This window comes from Nicotiana tabacum, chromosome 19 (genome assembly GCF_000715075.1).
Source record: "Nicotiana tabacum cultivar K326 chromosome 19, ASM71507v2, whole genome shotgun sequence".
NCBI lineage: Eukaryota > Viridiplantae > Streptophyta > Magnoliopsida > Solanales > Solanaceae > Nicotiana > Nicotiana tabacum.
In genome coordinates, this window is record NC_134098.1 from 23,532,438 (window position 1) to 23,555,500 (window position 23,063).

A 23,063-nucleotide genomic window follows, 5' to 3' on the forward strand; every position below is an offset into this window, starting at 1 on the left:
TTTCAACAGTTCTTTTTCGACTTCAGGTACGAGGGTTGGCGTGAAATCGGCCATGAAGTCTGCTAAAATTTGAGACTTGATGGCCGTGCAGGGTTGATATTCGATATCGTACCCACTGAGTTCGACGACCCATTTGACCAGTCGGCCTGATAACTTGGGTTTGTGCAAAAGATTATGAAGCGGGTAAGTGGTTAATACACATATGGGATGACATTGAAAGTATGGCCTTAACTTTCTTGAGGCGCTTATCAGTGCAAGTGCCAATTTTTCTAGGAGCGGATATCTAGTTTCCGCTTCTCCTAAGGTTCGACTCGTATAATAAACGGGGAATTGCATACCTTGCTCTTCTCGAACTAGGACACCACTTACGGCGACTTCCGATACTGCCAAGTACAAACAAAGTTTTTCGTCTATTTTTGGAGTGTGTAGTAGTGGTAGGCTTGATAGATATCTCTTTAGTTCCTCTAATGCTTGTTGGCACTCCGGGGTCCAAGTAAAATCGTTCTTTTTGAGTAGAGAGAAAAATTTGTGACTTCGGTCAGATGATCTTGAGATGAACCGGCTTAAGGCTGCAATCCGACCCGTTAGCCTTTGTACGGCCTTCACACTGTCCATAACGATGATGTCTTCGATGGCCTTGATTTTATCGGGGTTAATCTCTATTCCCCGATGTGATACCATGAAGCCGAGGAACTTGCCCGAACCGACCCCGAAAGCACATTTCTCGGGGTTGAGCTTCATGTTGTATTTCCTTAAAATCTCGAACGTTTCCTGCAAATGGGTCGAATAGTCCTCTGCATGCAGGGACTTAACTAACATGTCATTAATATAAACTTCCATTAATTTTCCTATTTTGTTCTTCGAACATTTTATTTACTAGGCGTTGGTAAGTAGCCCCTGCATTTTTTAGCCCGAAGGGCATCACATTATAACAATACATTCCATATTTGGTGACAAATGAAGTCTTTTCCTGGTCCTCCGGGTTCATCTGGATTTGATTATACCCGGAATAGGCATCGAGAAAAGTGAGGATCTCGTGGCCGGCCGTGGCATCGATCATGCGATCGATGTTGGGCAGCAGAAAGGAATCTTTGGGGCATGCTTTGTTAAAATGCTTATAGTCCACACACATTCTAAGTTTGTTCCCTTTTTTAGGGACTACAACTACGTTGGCTAGCCATTCGGGATATTTCACCTCCCGAATGGACCCTACTTTGAGAAGCTTGGTTACCTCGTCCTTTATGAATGCGTGCTTTCTCTCGGACTGGGGTCTTCTCTTTTGCTTCACCGGTCTGAACCTGGGGTCTAAACTTAGCCGATGCGTCGTTATGTCCGGCGGGATCCCTGTTATATCTAAATGGGACCAGGCAAAACAATCGATGTTATCGATAAGAAATTAAACGAGTTTCTTCCTGAGTTCGGGGCTCAACCCCATTCCTAAGTATACCTTTCGCTCGGGCCAGTGCTCGATTAATGTGACTTGCTCTAGCTCCTCGATTGTTGATTTGGTGGCGTCGGAGTCATCGGGAATCACGAAAGATCGAGGGACCCTTTGATCATCATCCTCTTCGATTTTCTGGTTGTCTGGCTGGGTCGAAGCCGATGTCTGTGATTGTTATTTGGTGTCCCGTTCTCCTTCCGGGCCCGATCCTTTTATCGGCGAAAGTGAGGACATTGGTTTAGCTTCGTCGACAACGAACATTTTCTTTGCGGCTGGCTATTCTCCGTACACCGTTTTGACACCTCCTGATGTCGGGAATTTGAGGGCCTGGTGTAGAGTCGAAGGCACGGATCTCATGTTGTGGATCCATGGCCTTCCGAAAAGGGTGTTATATCTCATATCGCCTTCGATCACGTGAAACTTTGTTTTCTGGATGGTTTCGGCCACGTTTATTGGTAGGATTATCTCACTCTTGGTGGTTTCGCATGACATATTGAACCCGTTCAGGACCAGAGTTGCGGGTACGATCTGATCCTGTAGGCGGAGCTGCTCTACTACCTTCAATCGGATAATGTTGGCCGAGCTACCTGGATCGATTAACACGCGCTTAATTTTAGTTTTATTCATGAGTACGGATATTACCAGTGCGTCGTTATGAGGTTGGATGACCCCCTCTGCATCTTCATGATCAAAGGACAAAGTCCCCATGGGCGCGTAATCTTGAGTCCGAGATCGCTTTTCCCTCACCATCAATGTTTTAGTGCGTTTAAGTACTGGTCCTTGAGGGGTATCGATGCCGCCGATGATCATGTGGATGACGTGCTGCGGTTCTTCTTGTTCGTTTTGCTTGCTTAAATCCCTGCTTTTAAAATGGTTCTTCGCCCTATCACTCAGAAATTCCCAAAGGTGCCCTTTGTTAAACAAGCGAGCTATTTCCTCTCTTATTTGCTTGCAATCTTCTGTTTTGTGGCCATGGGTACCATGATATTCACACGTTTGATTGGGATTTCTTCGGGCAGGATCGGTCTGCATGGGTCGAGGCCATTTAGTGTCTTTGATGCATCCGATGGCTAACACTAGAGCGGATGTACCAACGCTGAAGTTATATTCTGATAATCAAGAGGCTTCTATATGATCGGCATATTTATCAAAGCCGCTCTTACTCATAAATCCCCGAGAATTTTGTCCTCGATCGATCCTTCGATTGTTACGAACTGCATTGCGTGCTGAACTGTTGTTCACCCGATCTGCGACGTACGGTCGATATCGGTCTCTGTTCGACCTTTGTTCTCTGTCGATCTCCTTTTGGTTTTTAGTAACTGTCCTGTCCTGATGAATGGGTTCGTACGGAGCTCCCAATTGATCATCCTCGACCCTAATTGTCGATTGATATCGGTTGTGTACATCTGGCCAAGTTATCACTGGATACTCGATCAAATTTTGTTTCGGCCGATGTGATGTTGTCGAACTTAGCTCATTCAACCCTTGGGTGAAAGCTTGTACGGCCCAATCGTCTGTGACCGGGGGTAATTCCATGCGTTCCATTTGAAATCGGGATACGAATTCCCTCAGCATTTCATCCTGCCTTTGCTTTAGTTTGAAGAGGTCTGATTTCCTTGTTGCAACCTTTATGGCACCAGCATGTGCCTTTACGAACGAATTTGCTAACATGGCAAAAGAATCGATGGAATTCGGCGGTAAATTGTGGTACCAGATCATCGCTCCCTTCGAGAGGGTCTCCCCGAATGTTTTCAACAATACGGATTCGATCTCATTGTCCTCCAAATCGTTGCCTTTTATAGCACATGTGTGTAAGAGGTGACATGTTCGTTAGGATCGGTCGGACCGTTATATTTATGAATTTCGGGCATACGGAATTTTTTGGGGATTGGCTTCGGTGCCGCACTTGATGGAAAAGGCTTTTGTATGAATTTTTTCGAATCAAGCCCATTTATAATTGGTGGAGCCCCCGGGATTTGATCGACCCTGGCATTGTACGTTTCCACCCTCTTGTCATTGGTTTCGACTCGTTTTGTGAGTTCCTCGAGCAATTTAGTAATTCCGAGAGTAGTCCCCGATTCTTGCTCGTTAGATTTCACTATGGCGGGCTCTGTTCTGGGGGTGACTTCTCGAAGTGGATTGGAATCTGGCCTGCTTTGTGCGCGAGTTTGGCTCTGTAGCTGAGCTATCTCTACTTGTTGGACTTGTAGCATCTCGAAGATCATACGTAAACTGGCCCCGATTTCCCCCGCGTTTTGGGTGTCTCGGGCTACGGATCGAGTACCGCCCTGAATGCTTCTTTTCGGTTCGGAACGCTGGTTCGCCTCCAAAGCTATTTGTGAATTGACATCCAATGGTATTTCGGCTCGAATTTCGGGTACTTCGATTCGAGCCTCGGGTGCCAAGATATCGTTAATTGGCCTTCCGGCCCCGGGTGCCAAGTTGTTGGTTTCATCTTGAAGGCCGGCTTTGTTATCGATCGGTGAAGCCATTTGATTGGTGGTTATTCGTAGCTGATCCGAAATTCAAGATGTTTTCGGAAATAAGTGCAAAGCACAATGGCGTATTTTTTCAGATTTGTATCAAATGACCACTGTTATCCTCGGCCCCATGGTGGGCGCCAAACTGTTTACCCGAAAAATGGATAGAGTTGAATTTATACGCAGTTCCGAGGATATGTGGGGTAACTTAATACAAAATGCAAGGATAAATAAAAATATAAATATAGATTAGAGAGAATGTGAAATGGATAAGGTTATCAAGAACAATGAATCTTAGGATTCAACAAATAGAATCAATCTAAGAAGTCTGAAAGAACGATTCTTTACTGTAGAAGAATATAGCACTTTTATTACAATGTAAGCCTCAGAAAAACTTGTCCTACAGAAATGGTAACCAAGCCCTTTTATAGTGGAGGAATTTGGCTCTAAGCATAATAAAATAAACATTCAGTGGGAGACCCATGATAAGTCAGTTTTTCCATAACTTCTGCCAAGATTCTCTCTAGTGGGATTGCAACGGCTTTTGTCTGCGAGCTCGATCGTGCTTAGAACCCTCGATTTTGGTTTGAGCTTGTTTTCAGCTCGAACTCGTGATCTTGGTTCGAGCCCGATCCTGGCTCGAGCCCTAGAATTGATTCGAGGTCAAAGTTGGTTGGTCTCTGAATTATCAGAATGATAGATCTACTCTGCATCATGGTTCGATTTTTATTCGAGCTCGATAATGATATCGAACTCGACACGGATCGGCCTCCCCGGGTTCGAGGTTAGTTCTTTCCACCTTCGAGATCTTACTTCGATAAATCATCGTTCGAACTCGATCGGATGTGCTAAGGCCGAAATCTATTTCGACCGTATACACTGTCCTCTAATAAGTTCTCAAGACCTCTTCCTAGAAAATTGTTCAACTGCTCAAAGCTTTTAGTGCTGTCTCTAGAAGACAATTCACTGAATGGAACTATACCCCTTGAAATTGGTAAGCTCAATCCCCTTAATGTCCTAAATCTTGATAGAAACCAACTCTCTGGTCTCATTCCAACTACCATTGGCAACTTAAGCAAGCTCTACATACTCCGTCTCTCGGGAAACACCTTTACTGGTGAAATACCCAGTGAGCTAGGACAGTTCAAGAATCTTCAAAGTATACTGGATTTGAGTTTCAACAACCTCACTGGCCAAATTCCTCCTTCTGTTGGGACACTCTCTAAACCTGAAGCACTTGATCTATCTCATAACCAGCTCATCGGAGAAGTTCCTCCTCAAGTTGGTGAAATGAGCAGTTTGGGCAAGCTTAACCTCTCTTACAACACCCTTCACGGCAAATTGGACAAACAGTATGCACATTGGCCAGCTGATGCATTCGCTGGGAATCATCTATGTGGAAGTCCTCTGCAAAATTGCGAAGACTCCAAGTCCAACAATCAGGATCCAGGACTAAGTAACTCAACAGTGGTAATAATTTCAGTGATATCAACTACAGTGGCTTTAGAAGAGCAAGTTCAGTAAATTATGCTTACTCTTCCAGCTCTTCCCAAGGACAAAAGAGACCACTTTTTTGAAGTGTTGCTGCCAAGCGCGATATCAGGTGGGATGACATCATGGAAGCAAAATAATCTAAGCACCGAGTTCATAATCGGATCTGGTGGATCCGGAACTGTCTACAAAGCTGAGTTGTTTAATGGAGAGAAGTGGCAATCAAGAGAATACCAAGCAAGGATGATCTCTTGCTGGACAAAAGCTTTGCAAGAGAAATCAAAACACTTTGGAGGATAAGGCATAGGCACTTGGTGAGGCTAATGGGATATTGTAACAATAGAGGAGAAGGTTCAAATCTATTGATATATGAGTATATGGAGAATGGAAGTGTGTGGGATTGGCTGCACAAGAAGCCGGCTAATAACAAGACGAAGAAGTGCCTCGACTAGGAGGCGAGGCTGAAGATAGCAGTGGGATTAGCACAAGGAATTGAGTACCTTCACCATGATTGTGTGCCCAAGATCATTCACAGGGATATCAAATCCAGCAATATTCTGTTAGACTCTAACATGGAGGCACATTTGGGGGATTTTGGGCTGGCCAAAGCCATTAAGGATAACTATGATTCCTTCAACACAGAATCAAACATGTGGTTTGCTGGTTCTTATGGTTATATTGCTCCAGGTATTTAAACTGATATCTTTTTTCTGAATTTTCGAGTTTCATGTGTTGTATCCGCCAAATTTTGTGGTTTAAACCGAGTTGACTTTTTTTGTTCGCAGAGTATGCTTATTCTTTGAAGGCAACAGAGAAGAGTGATGTTTATAGCATGGGTATTGTACTCCTGGAGCTTGTGAGTGGAAGGATGCCAACTGATGGGAGTTTTGGAGAAGACATGGACATGGTGAGGTGGGTTGAGTCGCGTATTGAAATGTCTGGAGCTGCTAGGGAAGAGCTCATTGATCCCATGTTGAAACCATTATTACCCAATGAAGAAAGTGCTGCATTTCAGGTGCTGGAAATAGCATTGCAATGCACGAAAACTGCACCTGCTGAAAGGCCATCTTCCCGGAAAGTTTGTGATCAATTACTACATGTATTTAACGACAAGGTGGTTCATTCTGATAAGATGATTCCAGACAATTACGTTTAGATGTTTTAGTCAATGAAATATCTTAAGCTTTTGAATATCACAGAACATTCATCTTCTGCAAAATTGAATATATAAAAGCATTGTTCCAGGCTAGGAGCCTCAAGTTCACAGTTGTTTGTTGATAGTCTAATGCCTAAACATTTTCTGTACAACTGATGGGAATCATACTCTCTCAAATGTCTCAAACGTTAGAAAAAGATCTAATGATAATCAGGACAAAGATCTTTTGACCAGTTCTTATCAATGGTCCACCAAAGAAAACACGCTTTCCTGCAAAATCAAGCTTCTCAACCTGGAATTTGACGTTGTATTCAGCCACAGTAGTTGATAGTATGGCTGATGGCTCGGCAAATTGAGCTACTGTAAGAGAATATAATCAAGAACTTTAATGGAAAAGGTACTGCAGATGTCATATTAGCCCAATACAAGAAGTTGCGAGGAACTATTGTTTTCGTGGTAAGATTGATCCTTAACCAATAAGCATAGAGGTCCATGCTGCTGTCTTAGCTTCAAACCAATTCATTAGCACTGTAAAATAACAGAAGTGGATATGTTGGCAAGAGAAGCGTAAGAATGCCAAGAAACATATACTTTCCACATTTACATAAAATCAATCCTCACAATCCTAAAACATGTAATACGCATCAAAAGCTACATATCATAATAATCTTGGAACATCTTTTTCCCTGTAATGGTTTTCTTTCCATTTAATGGAATTGATCCGACTCAACCATACCAACTATTTAAAACCAATTTTCAACAGAAAGAGCTAAGCTCAGCAAGCAACAGCTTATGTCCTAACAAACTCATACGTTGCTGAAAGTTGTAGTTATATTGAAATGACAGTGAAGTATTAGGGGAGTCCACTTCCACCATGCCAGAGAATGGACCTAATATAAGTAGCTTTATGTTATGAAATAAAGACCGTAAAGTGAAGACAAGCATAGAGAGAAACTGATATATTATTCAAATTTTAAACTTATGTACATAATGAACTGAAATCTCATCTATTTATAGAAGAAAGGAAGCTGTTGTGTAAGTTGCTTCTGCAAGTTGATCTGCAAGCTGATGTGTAAGCTGTTACTGTACCAGATATAGATAATCTTCTACCGGGGTGATGTTTATCCATAACGGAGTACCGAAAGGATAAACTCATTGTACCAGATATGGATAATCTTCTACCGGGGGTGATATTTATCCATAACGGAGTACCGAAAGGATAAACTCATTGTAACAGATATAGATAAACTTCTACCGGGGGTAATGTTTATCCATAATGGAGTATCGAAAGGATAAGCTCATTGTACCAGATATAGATAATCTTCTACCGAGAGTGATGTTTATCCATAACGGAGTACCGAAAGGATAAGATTCTTCAGGTGGCTTATTTCCAATAGAGTACTAAATAGATAAACATATTTACGGCGGAGTCTCATATAGATAAGCTTCTTCAGGAAGCTTATTTACAACGGGGTACTAAATGAACATCCATAATATAATATATTTATAACACTCCCCCTTGGATGTTCATTTAAAAGATAATGTGCCTCATTAAAACCTTACTAGGAAAAATCATGTGGAAAAAAATCCTAGTGAATGAAAAAAAGTACACATATTTAGTAATACGCAAACTAGTTGTCTCATTAAAAACCTTATAAGGAAAACACTGTAGGAAAAACCTTAGTAAGGAAAAAAGAGTATAGCGCATATTTTTCTCCCCCTGATAAAAATCTTGTTTCAAATATTTGAGTCTTCGCATTCCAATCTTGTATACCATCTTCTCAAAAGTTGAAATTGGCAGAGATTTAGTGAATAAATCTGCCGGATTGTCACTTGAACGGATTTGTTGCATATCAATGTCACCATTTTTCTAAAGATCATGTGTGTAGAATAATTTTGGTAAAATGTGCTTCGTTCTATCTCCTTTTATAAATTCTCCCTTTAATTGGGTTATGCATGCAACATTGTCTTCGTATAAAATTATGGATCTTTTATCACATTCCAAACCACATTTTCCTTGAATAAAATGATCACTAATCTCAACCATACACATTCCCTACTTGCTTCATGAATGGCTATTATCTCACCATGATTTGAAAAAATAGCAATAATAGATTGTTTTGTGAAGCGCCATGATATTACAGTACCTCCACATGTAAACACGTACTCAGTTTGAGATCGAGCTTTATATGGATCAGATAAATAACCTGTATCTGCATAACCAACAAGATTTGCACTACCTTTATTAGAATAAAGTAAATCCATATCAAGTGTTCCCTTTAAATATCGCAATATATGCTTAATTCCGTCCCAATGTCTCCGTGTAGTAGAAGAGCTATATCTTGCTAGTAAATTAACAGAAAATGCTATGCCAGGCCTTGTAGCATCAGTAACATACATAAGTGCACCAATTGTACTAAGATAAGGTATTTCGGGACCAGGGAGTTCCTCATCCTCTTCTGGAGGTCTAAACAAATCCTTATTCACTTCAAGTGACCGAACAACAATTGGTGTACTCAATGGGTGTTTAGTGCTTTGTCCATGTAAAAGCATTTTAAGACCCTTTTTGTATAGGCATATTGATGGATAAAGATCCCGTCTGCTAAATATTCAATTTGCAGACCAAGACAAAGTTTTGTCTTTCCAAGATCTTTCATCTCAAATTCTTTCTTAAGATATTCAATTGCCTTTTGGAGCTCTTCTGGAGTTCCAACAAGATTTATGTCATCAACATAAACAGCAAGTATAACAAATTCTGATGTCATTTTTTTTATAATAATACATGGACAAATAACATCATTTATGTAGCTTTCTTTCAGCAAATATTCACTAACGTGATTATACCACATACGCCTAGATTGCTTTAAACCGTACAAAGATCTTTGTAATCTTATTGAATAAATTTTCGGAGATTTTGAATTTGCTTCGGGCATCTTAAATCCTTCGGGGATTTTCATATAAATTTCATTATCAAGTGAACCGTACAGATAAGCTGTAACTACATCCATTAGATGTATTTCAAGCTTTTCATGTAGTGCTAAACTGATGAGATATCGAAATGTTATGACATCCATAACAGGTGAATATGTTTCATCAAAATCGACTCCAGGTCGTTGTGAGAATCCTTGTGCGACAAGGAGAGCTTTGAATCTTTCAATTTCATTTTTATCATTCCTTTTTCGCACAAAACTCATTTATGACCAACTGGTTTTATACCATCAGGTGTTTCGACTACTGGTCCAAAGACCTCTCTTTTAGCAAGTGCGTTCAATTCTGATTGAATTGCCTCTTGCCATTTTGGCCAATCAGATCTTTGTCGATATTCTTCGACAGATCGGGGTTCAAGATCCTAACTATCTTGTATAATGTTATGTGCAACATTATATGCAAAAATATTATCCACCACTATTTCAGATCGATTTAAATTAATCCCTTCACTAGTAGAACTTATTAAAAGCTTCTCACTCACTTGAGTCTTAGGTTCATTGATTTCTTCAGGAATCTCAGAACTAATCAGATCTTGGGTCTCTTCAGGGGATCCCTTCATAGTATCATTTTGATCATTTGTCGATTTATTTTCCGAGAATTTCGATCCTTAGAACCCAAAGGCCTACCATGCTCCAGGCGTTCTTTAGGTTCACTAATTCTCATGCTAGTATATGGTCTTGCTGGGACATCAATTCAGATAGGCACATTCTCTGCAGGGATATGTGACTTAGTTATCCTTTTCAAATGAGTAAACGCGTCTGGCATTTGATTTGCTATATTTTGTAAATGGATGATCTTCTGAACCTACTGATTACATATAGGGGTACGTGGATTAAAATGGGATAATGATGAACCTTTCCACACATTTTTCTCTTTTGATTTTTTTTCTCTCCCCCTAATTATGGGAAATTTATTTCATCAAATCGACAATCTGCAAATGGAGAAGTAAATAAATCTCCCGTTAATGGTTCAAGATAGCAAATATAGAGGATGACTCAAACCCAACATATATTCCTAACCTTCTCTGCGAGCCCATCTTACTATGATGTGGTGGTGCTACTGGCACATATACAACACATTCAAAAATTCGTACATTGGCAATATTTGGTTCATGACAAAAACTAATTGTGACGGAGAATATTTATTATAATGTGTCGGTCTGAGACGGATAAGTGATGCTGCATGCAAGATAGCATGGCCCCAAACAGTAGTGGATAATTTTGTTTTCATAAGTAGTGGTCTTGCTATCAATTGCAGGCATTTAATAAATGACTCTGCAAGGCCATTTTGAGTATGAACATAAGTTACATGATGTTCAACTTTTATCCCAACTGATAGACAGTAATCATCAAAAGCTTGAGATGAAGATTCTCCAGCATTATCAAGGCGAGTAGCCTTTATAGAATAATCTGGGAATTGTGCCCTTAATCGAATTATTTGGGCTAATAGCTTTGCAAACGTCAGGTTGCGAGATGATAGTAGGCACACATGAGACCATATTGAAGATGCATATATTAGGACCATAAAATATCTAAAGCCCACTTGGTGGGTGAATAGGTCCACATATATCCCCATGTATACATTCTAAAAAAGCAGGGGATTCAATGCAACCTTCATTGGTGATGGTGTAGTGATCATTTTGCCTTGATAACAAGTATCACAAGAAAATTCATTATTTGTAAGAATCTTCAAGTTCTTTAATGGATGCCCAATTTTCAGTAATTCGTCTCATCATTATTGATCCAGTATGGCCCAAACAGCCATTCCAAAGCACAAAAATATTTGAATCAGTAAACTTCTGGTTTACGATAGAGTGTGCTTCAGCTGTACTAATCTTTGAATAGTATAAGCCAGAAGATAAAGTTGATAACTTTTCTACAATGCACTTCTGGCCAGAAACATTCTTTGTAATACAAAGATATTCCATATTCATTTCATCTATCTTCTCAACATGATACCCATTTCGGCGGATATCTATAAAACTCAACAAATTTCTTCGGGACTAGGAGGAGAATAATGCATTATTTATTATAAGTTTTATTCCCTTAGACAGAAATGTAGTGGCTCTTCTGGAGCCTTCAATCAAATTTATATTATCAGAAATTGTTGAAATATTAGCTTTTTCCTTATACAAATAAGAAAAGTATTTCTGATCTTTGAATATGATATGAGTTGTTCCACTATCAATTACACAAATATCTTCATGATTGGTCTTTGATCCAAACATAATTTGAGGATTGTCCATATTCTTCAAAATGACATAAACAAAATAAATATGATAGTAAACATCATTATCAAAGCATAACTTTTATTTATATTTAATAATTACATAACCATACTATCTACTACAAACAATAAAAATTAAAATATTTACATTTCTACAGATTCATCACCGATCACATGACTTGTTTTTCCTTCCGGGAGTGCAAAGTAATCATCTACATCCAAATGCATGAAGTCTAAATTATCTTCAGAAATAAAATTTGCTTAAGCATTTTTCTCTGTCTTCTTCAGGGAGGCTTGATACAGATCAACCAGGTGCTTTGGCGTGCGACAGGTACGAGACCAGTGACCTTTTCCTCCACATCTATAGCATGCATTTTCTGCTGCTTCTTGTACCGCTTCATGCTTTTGTTCCTTCCTTTTCTACTGCTGGTGGTGAGGAGGGTTCTTTGGTGCATTGTTATTACCACAATTAGAGTTTTCTCCCCGACCACGGCTATGACCACGACTGGGGCCACGTCCTCTTCCACGCTTAGCTTGGTTGAAGTTCGTCTCATTCACTTCAGGGAATGGACAAGAACCAGTAGGTCAGCTTTCATGGTTTTTTATTAATAGCCCATTATATTGCACGGATACAAGAATATGTGAGATAAGTTCAGAATACTTTTTGAATCACATCTCTCGATATTGCTGCTACAGGAGTATATTTGAGGCATGAAAAGTGGTGAAAGTTTTCTCCAACATATCATGATCATTAATATTATCACCACATAATTTCAATTAGGAAATAATTCTGAACATAGTAGAAGTATACTCACTGATAGATTTAAAATCTTGTAGCCTTAGATGAGTCCAATCATAACGTGTCTGTGGAAGAACGACCATTTTCAGGTGGTCATATCTATCTTTTAAATTATTTCACAGTATGACTGGATCTTTAATAGTGAGATATTCAATTTTCAAGCCTTCATCAAGGTGATGGCGTAGGAACATCATTGCTTTGGCACGATCTTGATTTGATGCTTGATTTTTGTCCTTGATGGTATCTGTCATACCCATCGCATCAAAATTAATTTCAGCATCAAGCACCCAAGACATGTAACTTTTTTCCAATATATCAAGGGCTACAAATTCAAGTTTATAAAGATTTGACATTATTTAGAAAAAAAAAGGTCGTACCTCTGATACTTTCAAAGTATTTGCTCGAGATGGCAGAATCTCGTGCTGATAACGTGTTATAAAATAAAGACTGTAAAGTAAAGAAATATAGAGAGAAACTAGTATATTATTCAACTTCAAACTTATGTAAATAATGAACTGAAATCTCCTCTATTTATAGAAGAAAGGAAGTTGTTGTGTAAGCTGCTTCTGCAAGCTGCTTCTACAAGCTGCTGGGTAAGCTGCTACTGTACCAGATATAGATAATCTTCTACCGGGGTGATGTTTATCCATAAAGGAGTACCGAAAGGATAAGCTCATTGTACCAGATATAGATAATCTTCTACCGGGGGTGATGTTTATCCATAACGGAGTACTGAAAGGATAAACTCATTATACCAGATATAGATAATCTTCTACCGGGGTGATGTTTATCCATAACGAAGTACCGAAAGAATAAGCTCATTGTACCAGATATAGATAATCTTCTACCGGGGTGATGTTTATCTATAACGGAGTACCGAAAGGATAAGCTTATTCATGAGGCTTATTTTCAGGAAGCTTATTTACAACGGAGTAATAAATGAATATCCATAATATAATATTCCCCCCGTTTCAATTTATATGAACCCATTTGACTGGGCACGAAGTTTAAGAAAATAGAGAAGACTTTTGAACTTGTGGTGTAAAATGAGACACATATATTTTGTGTGGCTATAAATCATTGCTTAAAGGTAAATTGTTTCCAAATAAGGAAAGAGGTCATTCTTTTTGGCACAGACTAAAAAGGAAATAAGTTCACATAAATTGAAACGCAAAGAAATAGGTTTATATATATATACTTATAATGCAATTTTCATTATTAGAGAACTCGACTGGAGGCACTCCACATACAATTCCATCATAAAGCGTTTTTTAGCTGATTCAAAAATCAATGATTTCTGCAGCCTAATAAAAAGGAAACAACAGCTTAAACAAACAAAGCTCATCCCGTCTTCAACAAAACAAACAAAGCTGACTCGTCATATAAGCTGCTACTGCACCAAATTCTCCGAAAACCACCCATACTGTTAATCTTCATCATCATCTGCAACAAATGTTTCAATATCAATATGGGAAGTGATATACAAGAGCACAAAAGAGTCACGTAAGGACTACACAAAGCATAATTGGGAGGCCACTCAACAAAAAAAAATCTAGACCAGAGAGGAAATAGAGATACGTCATAACTGATGCAAATACAATGCAAAAAATTGTCTCTATCCCACCATTGAGTATAAGGACAATTGCAGCTTTCGTGCTTCATCAGTTTGGCTAAGCGTTGGATATTGCAGTTGGCTGCTACACAATTCAAACTAGCTTCTAGATAGAAATATGATCAAGTCATTTATGTGGGGTCAGCCTCATTAAATAAAAGAGAAAGAAAAGAACTAAAGGAAAGATGTGATTGGTGGAAAAGAAAGTAATGGTAGGCGGCAACTGGCTTTGATGGAACAATTGGTTTTGGTATTGCAATTTGCAATATGGAAATTGCATATGCAAACAATCTGATTGATTGGTTCAACAGTGGAGGCTTCTATACAAGGAGCTTCAATTCCCTTATTTCAGTACACCAAATCGAGAAAAGCAACGGAGAGTTAGAGAGAATAATACACAGATTGTAGTTTGTGAGATAAATAGTGAGTGAGAGGAATATTATAGTGAGGTATTTAAAATAAAGAGTGTTATTTCTTTTGAAGTTGTAGTAGTCTCTTGACATTACCAAGTTGTAATATTATAGTGGTAATATTACTTTGCCCGGGTATTATATTTTACCCCGTTCAAAGATTTGGTGTCGTTGTTACTCTCTTGTGATATTATTATTTATCGTGGACGGGATATTATTTTTTTCAAAAACGTGGAATCAGAGCCATGGCGAATAATGGTCTGCTGTCTTTTCAGTACTCCCGTCTCACAATAGATAATTATGAGAAATGGTGTCTACGTATGAAAGTCATTCTTGGCTCCCAGGATGTGTGGGATATCGTAGACATAGGATATGCAAAACCCGATAATGAGAAAGCTCTGCCTTAAAATGAGAAAGATGTCTTGGCAAAGACAAGGAAGAAGGATCAACAAGCCCTCACACTCATCCACCAATATTTGGATGATGCCATGTTTGAGAAGGTGACAGATTCTACCACCTTAAAGGAAGCTTGAGAGATTTTATAAAATACTCTCCGAGGAGTTGACAAGGTGAGAAAGGTAAAACTTCAAAAGACTTCAAAAGAAAAATGTTGATGGAGATATGGAGAGATACAAGGCATGACTTGTGGCTAAAGTCTACAAGCAAAGACAAGGCATTGACTATGAAGAAGTGTATGCACCTCTTGCCCGCATGGAGACGATTCGTTTGCTGATCTCTTTGGCGGCGCAAATGAAGTGGAAGATCTATCAACTAAATGTCAAGTCAGGCTTCTTGAATGGCTATCTTGAAGAAGAAGTCTATGTTGAAGAACCATTGGGCTTCGTGGTAAAAAATCATGAAGATAAAGTATTGAAGTTGAACAAAGCTTTATATGGATTTAAGCAAGCCGCGCGAGCATGGAATAGTTGCATCGACAAATATTTTCAAGAAAATGGGTTTACTCGTTGTCTCCATGAATATGATCTTTACCTTAAAGTTTATACTAATGGAGATATCTTGCATTTTTGTCTTTATATTGATGATTTTATTTTCACGGGTAATAACCCAAATTTGTTTGAAGTTTTTAAGAAAGATATATCCCGTGAGTTCGAGATAACGGTCGTAGGGCTCATGTCATACTACTTGGGCCTAGAAGTAAAGCAGATGGAAGATGGAATAATTATCTCTCAAGAAATCTATACAAAAGAGAAATTGAAGAAGTTCAACATGCTCGATTGCAAACCCGTGAACACATCGATGGAGAATGGGATAAAATTGTCCAAGTTTGATGAAGGAGAAAAAGTGGATCCCACATTTTTCAAAAGTCTCGTGGGAAGCTTAAGGTACTTGACTTGTACCAGGCCAGATATACTCTTTGCGGTTAGAGTAGTAAGTCGCTTCATGGAAGCTCCTACCTCAACTCATTTGAAAGTCGCTAGAAGAATTCTTCGTTACCTAAAAGGTACGATTGACTTTGGGCTATTTTATTATTCTTCTAGTGATTTTTACCTTATGGGATATTGTGATAGTGATTATGCGAAAGATATTGATGATAGAAAAAACACAACTGATTTTGTATTTTTCTTGGGTAATTTTGTTATTTCTTGGAGTTCAAAGAAACAGTCCATAGTTACTCTCTCGACTTGTGAAGCCGAATATGTATCAGTAACATCATGTACCTGTCATGCTATTTGACTAAGAATATTATTGAAGGGGCTCAATTTGTCACAAATTAAAGTTACAGAGATTTGTATTGATAACAAATCTGCACATGCACTCGCGAAGAATCCAGTGTATCATGATCGAAGCAAGCATATAGATACAAGGTATCACTTCATCAGAGAATACATTGTCAAGAAGGGATTCGAGCTCAAATATGTGAAGTCTCATGATCAAGTTGCAAATATCTTCACAAAGTCTCTCAAGTTTGAAGATTTTCAATTGAGATCAAGACTTGGAATAAAGAAGAAAAATCAAAATTAAGGGAGAGATTTGTGAGGTCAGCCTCATTAAATAAAAGATAAAGAAATAACTAAAGGAAAAATGTGATTGATGGAAAAGGAAGCAATGGTAGGCGGAAACTGGTTTTGATGGAACAATTGGTTTTGGTATTACAATTTGCAATATGCAAATTGCATATGCAAATATTCTGATTGGTTGGTTCAACGATGGAGGCTTCTATGTAAGGAGCTTCAATTCCCTTATTTCAGTACACCAAATCGAAAGAAGCAACAGAGAGGTATAGAGAGTAATCCACAGATTGTAGTCTGTGAGATAAATAGTGAGTGGGAGAAATATCGTAGTGAGGTATTTAAAATAAAGAGTGTTATTTCTTTTGAAGTTGTAGTAGTCTCTTGACACTACCAAGTTGTAATATTATTGTGGTATTATTGCTCTGCTCGGGTATTATATTTTATCCTGTTAAAAAATTTGGCGTCGTTGTTACTCTCTTGTGATATTATTATTTATCGTGAATATTATTTCTGGGCGGGATATTATTTTTCCCAACAATTTACATCTATTGTTGATCTAAATTATAAGTTCTGAATAAGAAATCTAAAGTATTGGCAATTTTATGGATTCAGCTAGTGCCTTATTCCCTTCGATAGACTCTAACTGCAAATTTAGTTCTTTGCACGGAAAAGAGCCAAAACTATCCATCTACTATGTGAAAAGGATCATTTCTACCCTCCATTATACGATCTGTCCACCACAACTCCCGAGTCACAGAATTGATACAAAAATTCCTCTCTGCCGTTAGGGCCCTCCACCATGGCTAGCACCATCTAATGTGGCATGATATTTCGCTGAGATGGACGCCATGTGGCTTGCCCACCTCACCCCCATTTACCTCCTTCTTCCATTTTGTCTCCAACACCACCATCGTGAACATAGACCCGCAAGTCAATCAAAGACTACAACAGAGTAAAAAAAGAGTTTCAGGACAAGCAAGGCAGAGAAATAAGTGCTAGAATGAAATAATTATCGAGAGACCCCATGTCTAAAGTGCGACAAACATGGAACCAGCTCTTCCAAAGTAACCAAAGCACCAGAAGCTATTTTTGCCATTCAAGCACCAGGGACAAGTAAAATAGAAGCTCCAATTTGTTCCTATAACTTGTTTGTGCCATGTTTGAGACTGATGAACATATAAGAAATATTTTACATTTGAACTACCTCATAAACAACAAATAGAGTATACATAAGTCCTTTTTTTTATTCTTTTGGATGAGCACTAAGTACGTCTAATCATATAACTCTAAGGAATCATCATAAAAAGTTTTACTCATCTAAATCAAAGACCAAAATCAAATAGCAAGTAGGTATCGGTCATAAGTTTGTCATGCCTCAAAGTATCGTCAATTTGAATTATGTAATGTGACTCTTCTCTAAGGGTGTGTTTGGTAAGAAAGAAAATGTTTTCTTAGAAAATAATTTTTATGAAAAATCAGTGGTTTTATCACTTATTTTCCTTTGTTTGGGTGGTGAGTGAAATTTTTTTTCCGGAAAGTTTTTTTTAATATTTTGTTAGAGAGTAGAAAATATTTTATGCTACTCTTCTCTCACCCAAGTCCCTATGTTTTATGTGCCCCCTCCCTCCCCCCGACGAAATATCCAACATTTTCATAACTCTATTTTCTTCAAAAATTTAATTATTCTTCTAAAAATTCATACAAACCCAACAGAACTAATGTGTTGCTTTACTTGTTTTCGCAAAAAAATGTTAAAATTTGTGCTCTATAACTAAAAAAAATAATATTCTTTTTTAATAAAAAAGAAAGTACTATTTCTACAACATGAAAATAAAGTGCTCATTTTGTTGAAGTGAAAGAATATACTTTTTCTACATCATAAAAAGAAAATACTCATTTTGTTGAAATGAAAGAAAATACTTTTCTAAATTATGAAAAGAAAATACTCTTTTTGTTGATATGAAAGAAAATACTTTTTACTATATCATTTTGTTGAAATGAAAGATTTTGTTTCTTTCATGAAAAAAAAGTACCTTTTTTGTTAAAATGAAAAAAAAACTTTTTTTATATCGCGAAAAGAAATACTCATTTGTTGAAATTAAAAAAAAATACTCTATCTATAGCATGAAAAAAAAGTACTAGTTTTAATTATATTTCTATTTAGGGTGGGGTGAGGGTGGGGCGAGGTGGGTTGGGGTTGGGGTGTGGGAGTGGATTGGTGGGGATGGGAAATGAGGAATGGGAGGAAGGTTAGAAAAGAGTTTTGGAAAATATTTTTCCTTCTCTTGATAGGGAAAATATTTAAGCGAACCAAATTTGGAAAAAATAAAAAATATTTTTCGAAAAATATTTTCTTTCGTACTAAACACACCCTAAGTAGCCAACCATCTGGAAAGCTATCCCTTCTCAGACCAAATCATCGTCTCAACGCAATATCAGGAGAAGTAGCAAGAATTTAAATTAAATAACAACAAAAAATTAAAAACACTATAATTACAAGACGAAGCAAAATGGGATTTTGGTACTGAAACACGCATTGCGAAATGGGAATCAATTTGGAATTAAATTTCACTTCCGGAGAAGATGGAAAATGCAATCTTGACAGATAAGTAAAAGAGTTTCAAAGTAGAAGATGGTTAGGTGAGGGGAGAAGAAGTGTTGGAGGAAAAAGTGTGTGTGTGTGGGGAGGGGGTAAAATGGGATTGGGTAGTGAAGTGGCATATCATCTTAGGCCACTTGGGAAGGTGTTAGCTATGGTGGAGGGCCCTAACAGTGGAAGGTATATTTGTACCAATTCTGTAATGTTGGGAGCTGTGATGAACGGATAATATAACAGAGGGTATATATGCTCTTTTTCACATAGTATAAGGGTATTTTTGGCCTTTTCCCCTTCTTTGGAATATAAGAGCATTTTCAGCAAAGTTAATCTTAATCATAAGTGGTTCACAAATCAATGTAGTTTTGGAAACTTCCCATATCAGGGGTAAAAACTTACTTGCACCGGGTATTTGCACCCTACTAATAAACAAATGACATTTGTCACTTTGGTGCGGGTAAGTTTTTTCCTCGAGGACCAGTGGCGCACGATTCAGATCTCGGTGGATAATAGCCTGGCACTCTATCATTTTTTACTTAAATTAAATATCACTAAAATACTAGGTTCCATCCTTTTCCACTTAAATATCATCCAGGACTTCCCCTCGAGCATTATTCATAGCCTTTATAACTTCTGTCTTAGCACTTTTATACTCTTCAAAGTCTTCTCTTTCTTCTGCTTTTGATAATTCATATAACACTCTTTTAGCTCTAATAACTCATTGTCGCCTCCTCATTGCACCACTAGGATTCTAGTGGACAAGGTGCTAAATCTTTAGAGACACGTAACACTTCACTTTTTGAGAATGGTAAGAATTTTCATATATCAGAGCACTAAAGATGTGCCAAAACCATATTTAAAGCAGAGGAATCGAAAGAAAGGAGGAAGAAAAAATATATCTATACAATTTACAAGGATTCTAAAATCTCTAGGATAGATTCAGTATTGACTGTAAATTCCTCTTTACACCAAAAATAAAATAACAAAAGGGCATCCATCTTGATCTTTTGAATTGGGCTGTTTGTACCCTCAAAGCATCTTAGATTTCTTTATGTCCAGATAGTCCACCAAATGCATGGTGTTATCATCTTCCATCTGCTTTTCGGCCTGGGAAGACCACCTCCCATGTTCCAGTATTTAAGTACTTTTTGGCATTGCCCAAGAGAAACCTCTCATACACAATAAAATATTCCAGATATTTGAGGTAACCTCACAATGCAAAAATAGATGACAGTTGGTCTCAGCCTTCCTGCCACATAGATGGCATCTAGAACACAATGGAAAGCCTCTTTTCATTAGATTTTCTTTAGTTAAACTAGCCTCTTTTATCACTGCCACTTTGTATGGATTTTAACTTTCTATATATGTTTTAATAACCATGGTTCTAGCTGAATGAGATCTTTGTTGGTAGTCCCATAGATAGCTTTGACTATGAGGATTCCCTGATTGTTGCATTACCTCAATAATCTGCCTTCCTTTTATTTTGTGCCCTTGAACTATCCAAGCACCTTATAGAAATTAGTAATTTTCATAATTTTCCAATCATTTAAATAGCTTCTGAAAGTTAGGTCCCATCCCTGATGAGTCCAAACTTCTCTAATTTTACGTCCATGTTATTGACTTACAATATAAATATTTGAAAAAAACACCTTTAAAGCTCCCTATCCCAACCAATTATCCTCCTAGAATAAGATTTTCATACCATTCCCCACCCTAAAACCATTATCATTGTTAAAGATGGGCCATAGGTTCCTAATAGATCTTCACACCCCACCCCATAAGGAGTAGTTATCTTTTTAGTTGTCCATAGACCCTCCTCCCATACTTGACGCTAATTACTTATCTCTAAAGTGCATTTTCTTCTATGGTAAATCTCCATAACCATTTCATAAGTAGACTCTGATTGTGTTTCCTCAGATTCCTAATACCAAGACTTCCATCCTTCTTACAGAATGTGACAATTTTCCATCTAACCAGATTGAAACCTTCTTTTTCCTTATTCCCATGCCATAGAAAGGTCATTCTTAATTTATCTAATCTCTTTTCTACATTTGTAGGAATTGGGAACAAAGACATCATATATGTAGAAAAATAATATAACACACTATTGATCAAGGTTAATATACCTCCCAAGGATAGATATTGACTTCTCTATTTTCTAAGCTTTTTCTCACACCTCTCCAAAACACCATTCCAGATCTCCAGAGATTTAATTTTTTCTCCCATAAGCATTCCCAAGTATATTGTTGATAGATTCCCTACTTTAGCCCCAAGAATTTGTGCCAGGCTCTCCATATCAAGGACTAGATTGACAGAAAATAACAAGCTTTTTCTCCAGTTAATATGCATGCCAAAAATTCCTTCAAATATAGTGAGAACATTCTGATCATCCTTAGTTGATCTTCCTTTAGCTTCACATAATATAAGTGAATCATCTACATAAAGCATATGTGTGATCTCCAGGCCCGAGTCACGTCTGTTAAGAAATTTAAATCCCCTAGTCTATTTGTTTTGTTTTGCCACTTGTATCATGTTATTGAGTCCTTCCATAACCAAGCTGAATAAGAAAGGGGATAAGGGGTCACCTTGCCTTAGACCCCTGTGCGATGGAAAAAAGCCTTCCGGTTAATCATTTCTAAGAATAGAGAACTTGACATTACTGATGTAAAATTTTATTCAGTTTATTCATTTCCTACCAAAACCCATATTTTCCAACAACTTCAAAAGGAATCCCCAATTGAATTGGTCGAAAGTGTTTTCTATATCTAATTTGCACAAGATCCTAGGCACCTTTTCTTTTAATCTAGAGTCCACACACTCATTTGCAATCAAAACTACATCCATGATCTCTCTGGCATTTATAAAAGCCATCAGTTGTTTGTTCGCCAACCTAAATATTACTTCTTTTACTCTCCTAGTTAGCAGCTTAGAAATGATGTTGTAGATTGACCTATCAACCTGATAGGTCTAAAATCCTTCAGTTCCTTTGCTCCATTCTTCTTTGGGATCAAAGCTACATAGGTAGCATTAAAACCTTTTTTCAAAAAGTTCCCTAGGGTAAAGTTATGGACAATGTTCATAATGTCACCCTTAATTATCTCCCAACATATACTGAAAAAACCCATCATATAACTATAGGTACCTGGGGCCTTATCAATAGCACTTTGGTTGATGATCTGCAAAACCTCCTTCTCCTCAAATGGCCTTTGTGACCTTAGCTTCTCATCTTCGGATAACCTGGGACGGTTGCTGATGTTGAGACTAGGCCTTCATAGCTCTGTTTTAGTGTAAAGCTTCTGATAAAAGGATAAGATATGCGTCTTGATATCTGCAGGTTCCTTCACTATTTTCCCATCAATAAGTAACTGATCAATATAGTTAAATCTTCTGTGTGCATTAGCAGGTTTTTGAAAGAACTTAGTATTTTTATCCCTCTGCTTCAGCCATATAGCCCTAGACCCCTGTCTCCATGATATTTTTTTATTTTTGCTAGCTCCTCAAAATTCATAAAAAGATTGGATTTCAGTAAAATTTCATCCTTAGACAAAATTCTTTCATCGTGTACCCTATCCAAATCTAAAATTTGGGCCAGGATGTTATTCTTCTACCTCTCCAAACTCCGCGTACAAAGTTTATTCCAATTCTTAAGCTTATCTTTCAGAGCTTTTAGTTTGCTAGCCAATATGTAATCTGGTCTACCTGCAAAATCAAAAGAATCCCACCAGTTCTTCACCAACTCATGAAAACCCTCCACTTGCGACCACTAATTCTCAAACATGGAGTATGATTTGTTAGCTTCGAATTTCCACATAGTAGTTCAGTAGGAATATGATATGAAGTAACTCTTGACAACACTGATTGTTTTATATTTCTGAATTCCTCATTCCATTA

General features: G+C 37.8%; 1 protein-coding gene across 1 annotated transcript; it reads left to right on the forward strand.

Moving 5' to 3' along the window:
* The first annotated feature begins 316 nt into the window (after nucleotides 1-316).
* LOC107830476 (LRR receptor-like serine/threonine-protein kinase GSO1) lies at nucleotides 317-7,436 on the forward strand. The gene is made up of 2 exons (XM_075239752.1): nucleotides 317-6,099; nucleotides 6,198-7,436. The coding sequence occupies exons 1-2, from the start codon at nucleotides 5,985-5,987 to the stop codon at nucleotides 6,566-6,568; spliced, it is 486 nt and encodes a 161-aa protein (XP_075095853.1). The 5' UTR covers nucleotides 317-5,984; the 3' UTR covers nucleotides 6,569-7,436.
* The last annotated feature ends 15,627 nt before the right edge of the window (nucleotides 7,437-23,063 follow it).

Excerpts from the sequence above, each read along its gene's own strand:
- LOC107830476 (XM_075239752.1), top strand. The coding sequence starts at position 5,985 with ATGGAGGCACATTTGGGGGATTTTGGGCTGGCCAAAGCCATTAAGGAT. Across the intron at positions 6,100-6,197 it reads TTATGGTTATATTGCTCCAG|AGTATGCTTATTCTTTGAAG; the intron begins GTATTTAAACTG and ends TTTTGTTCGCAG.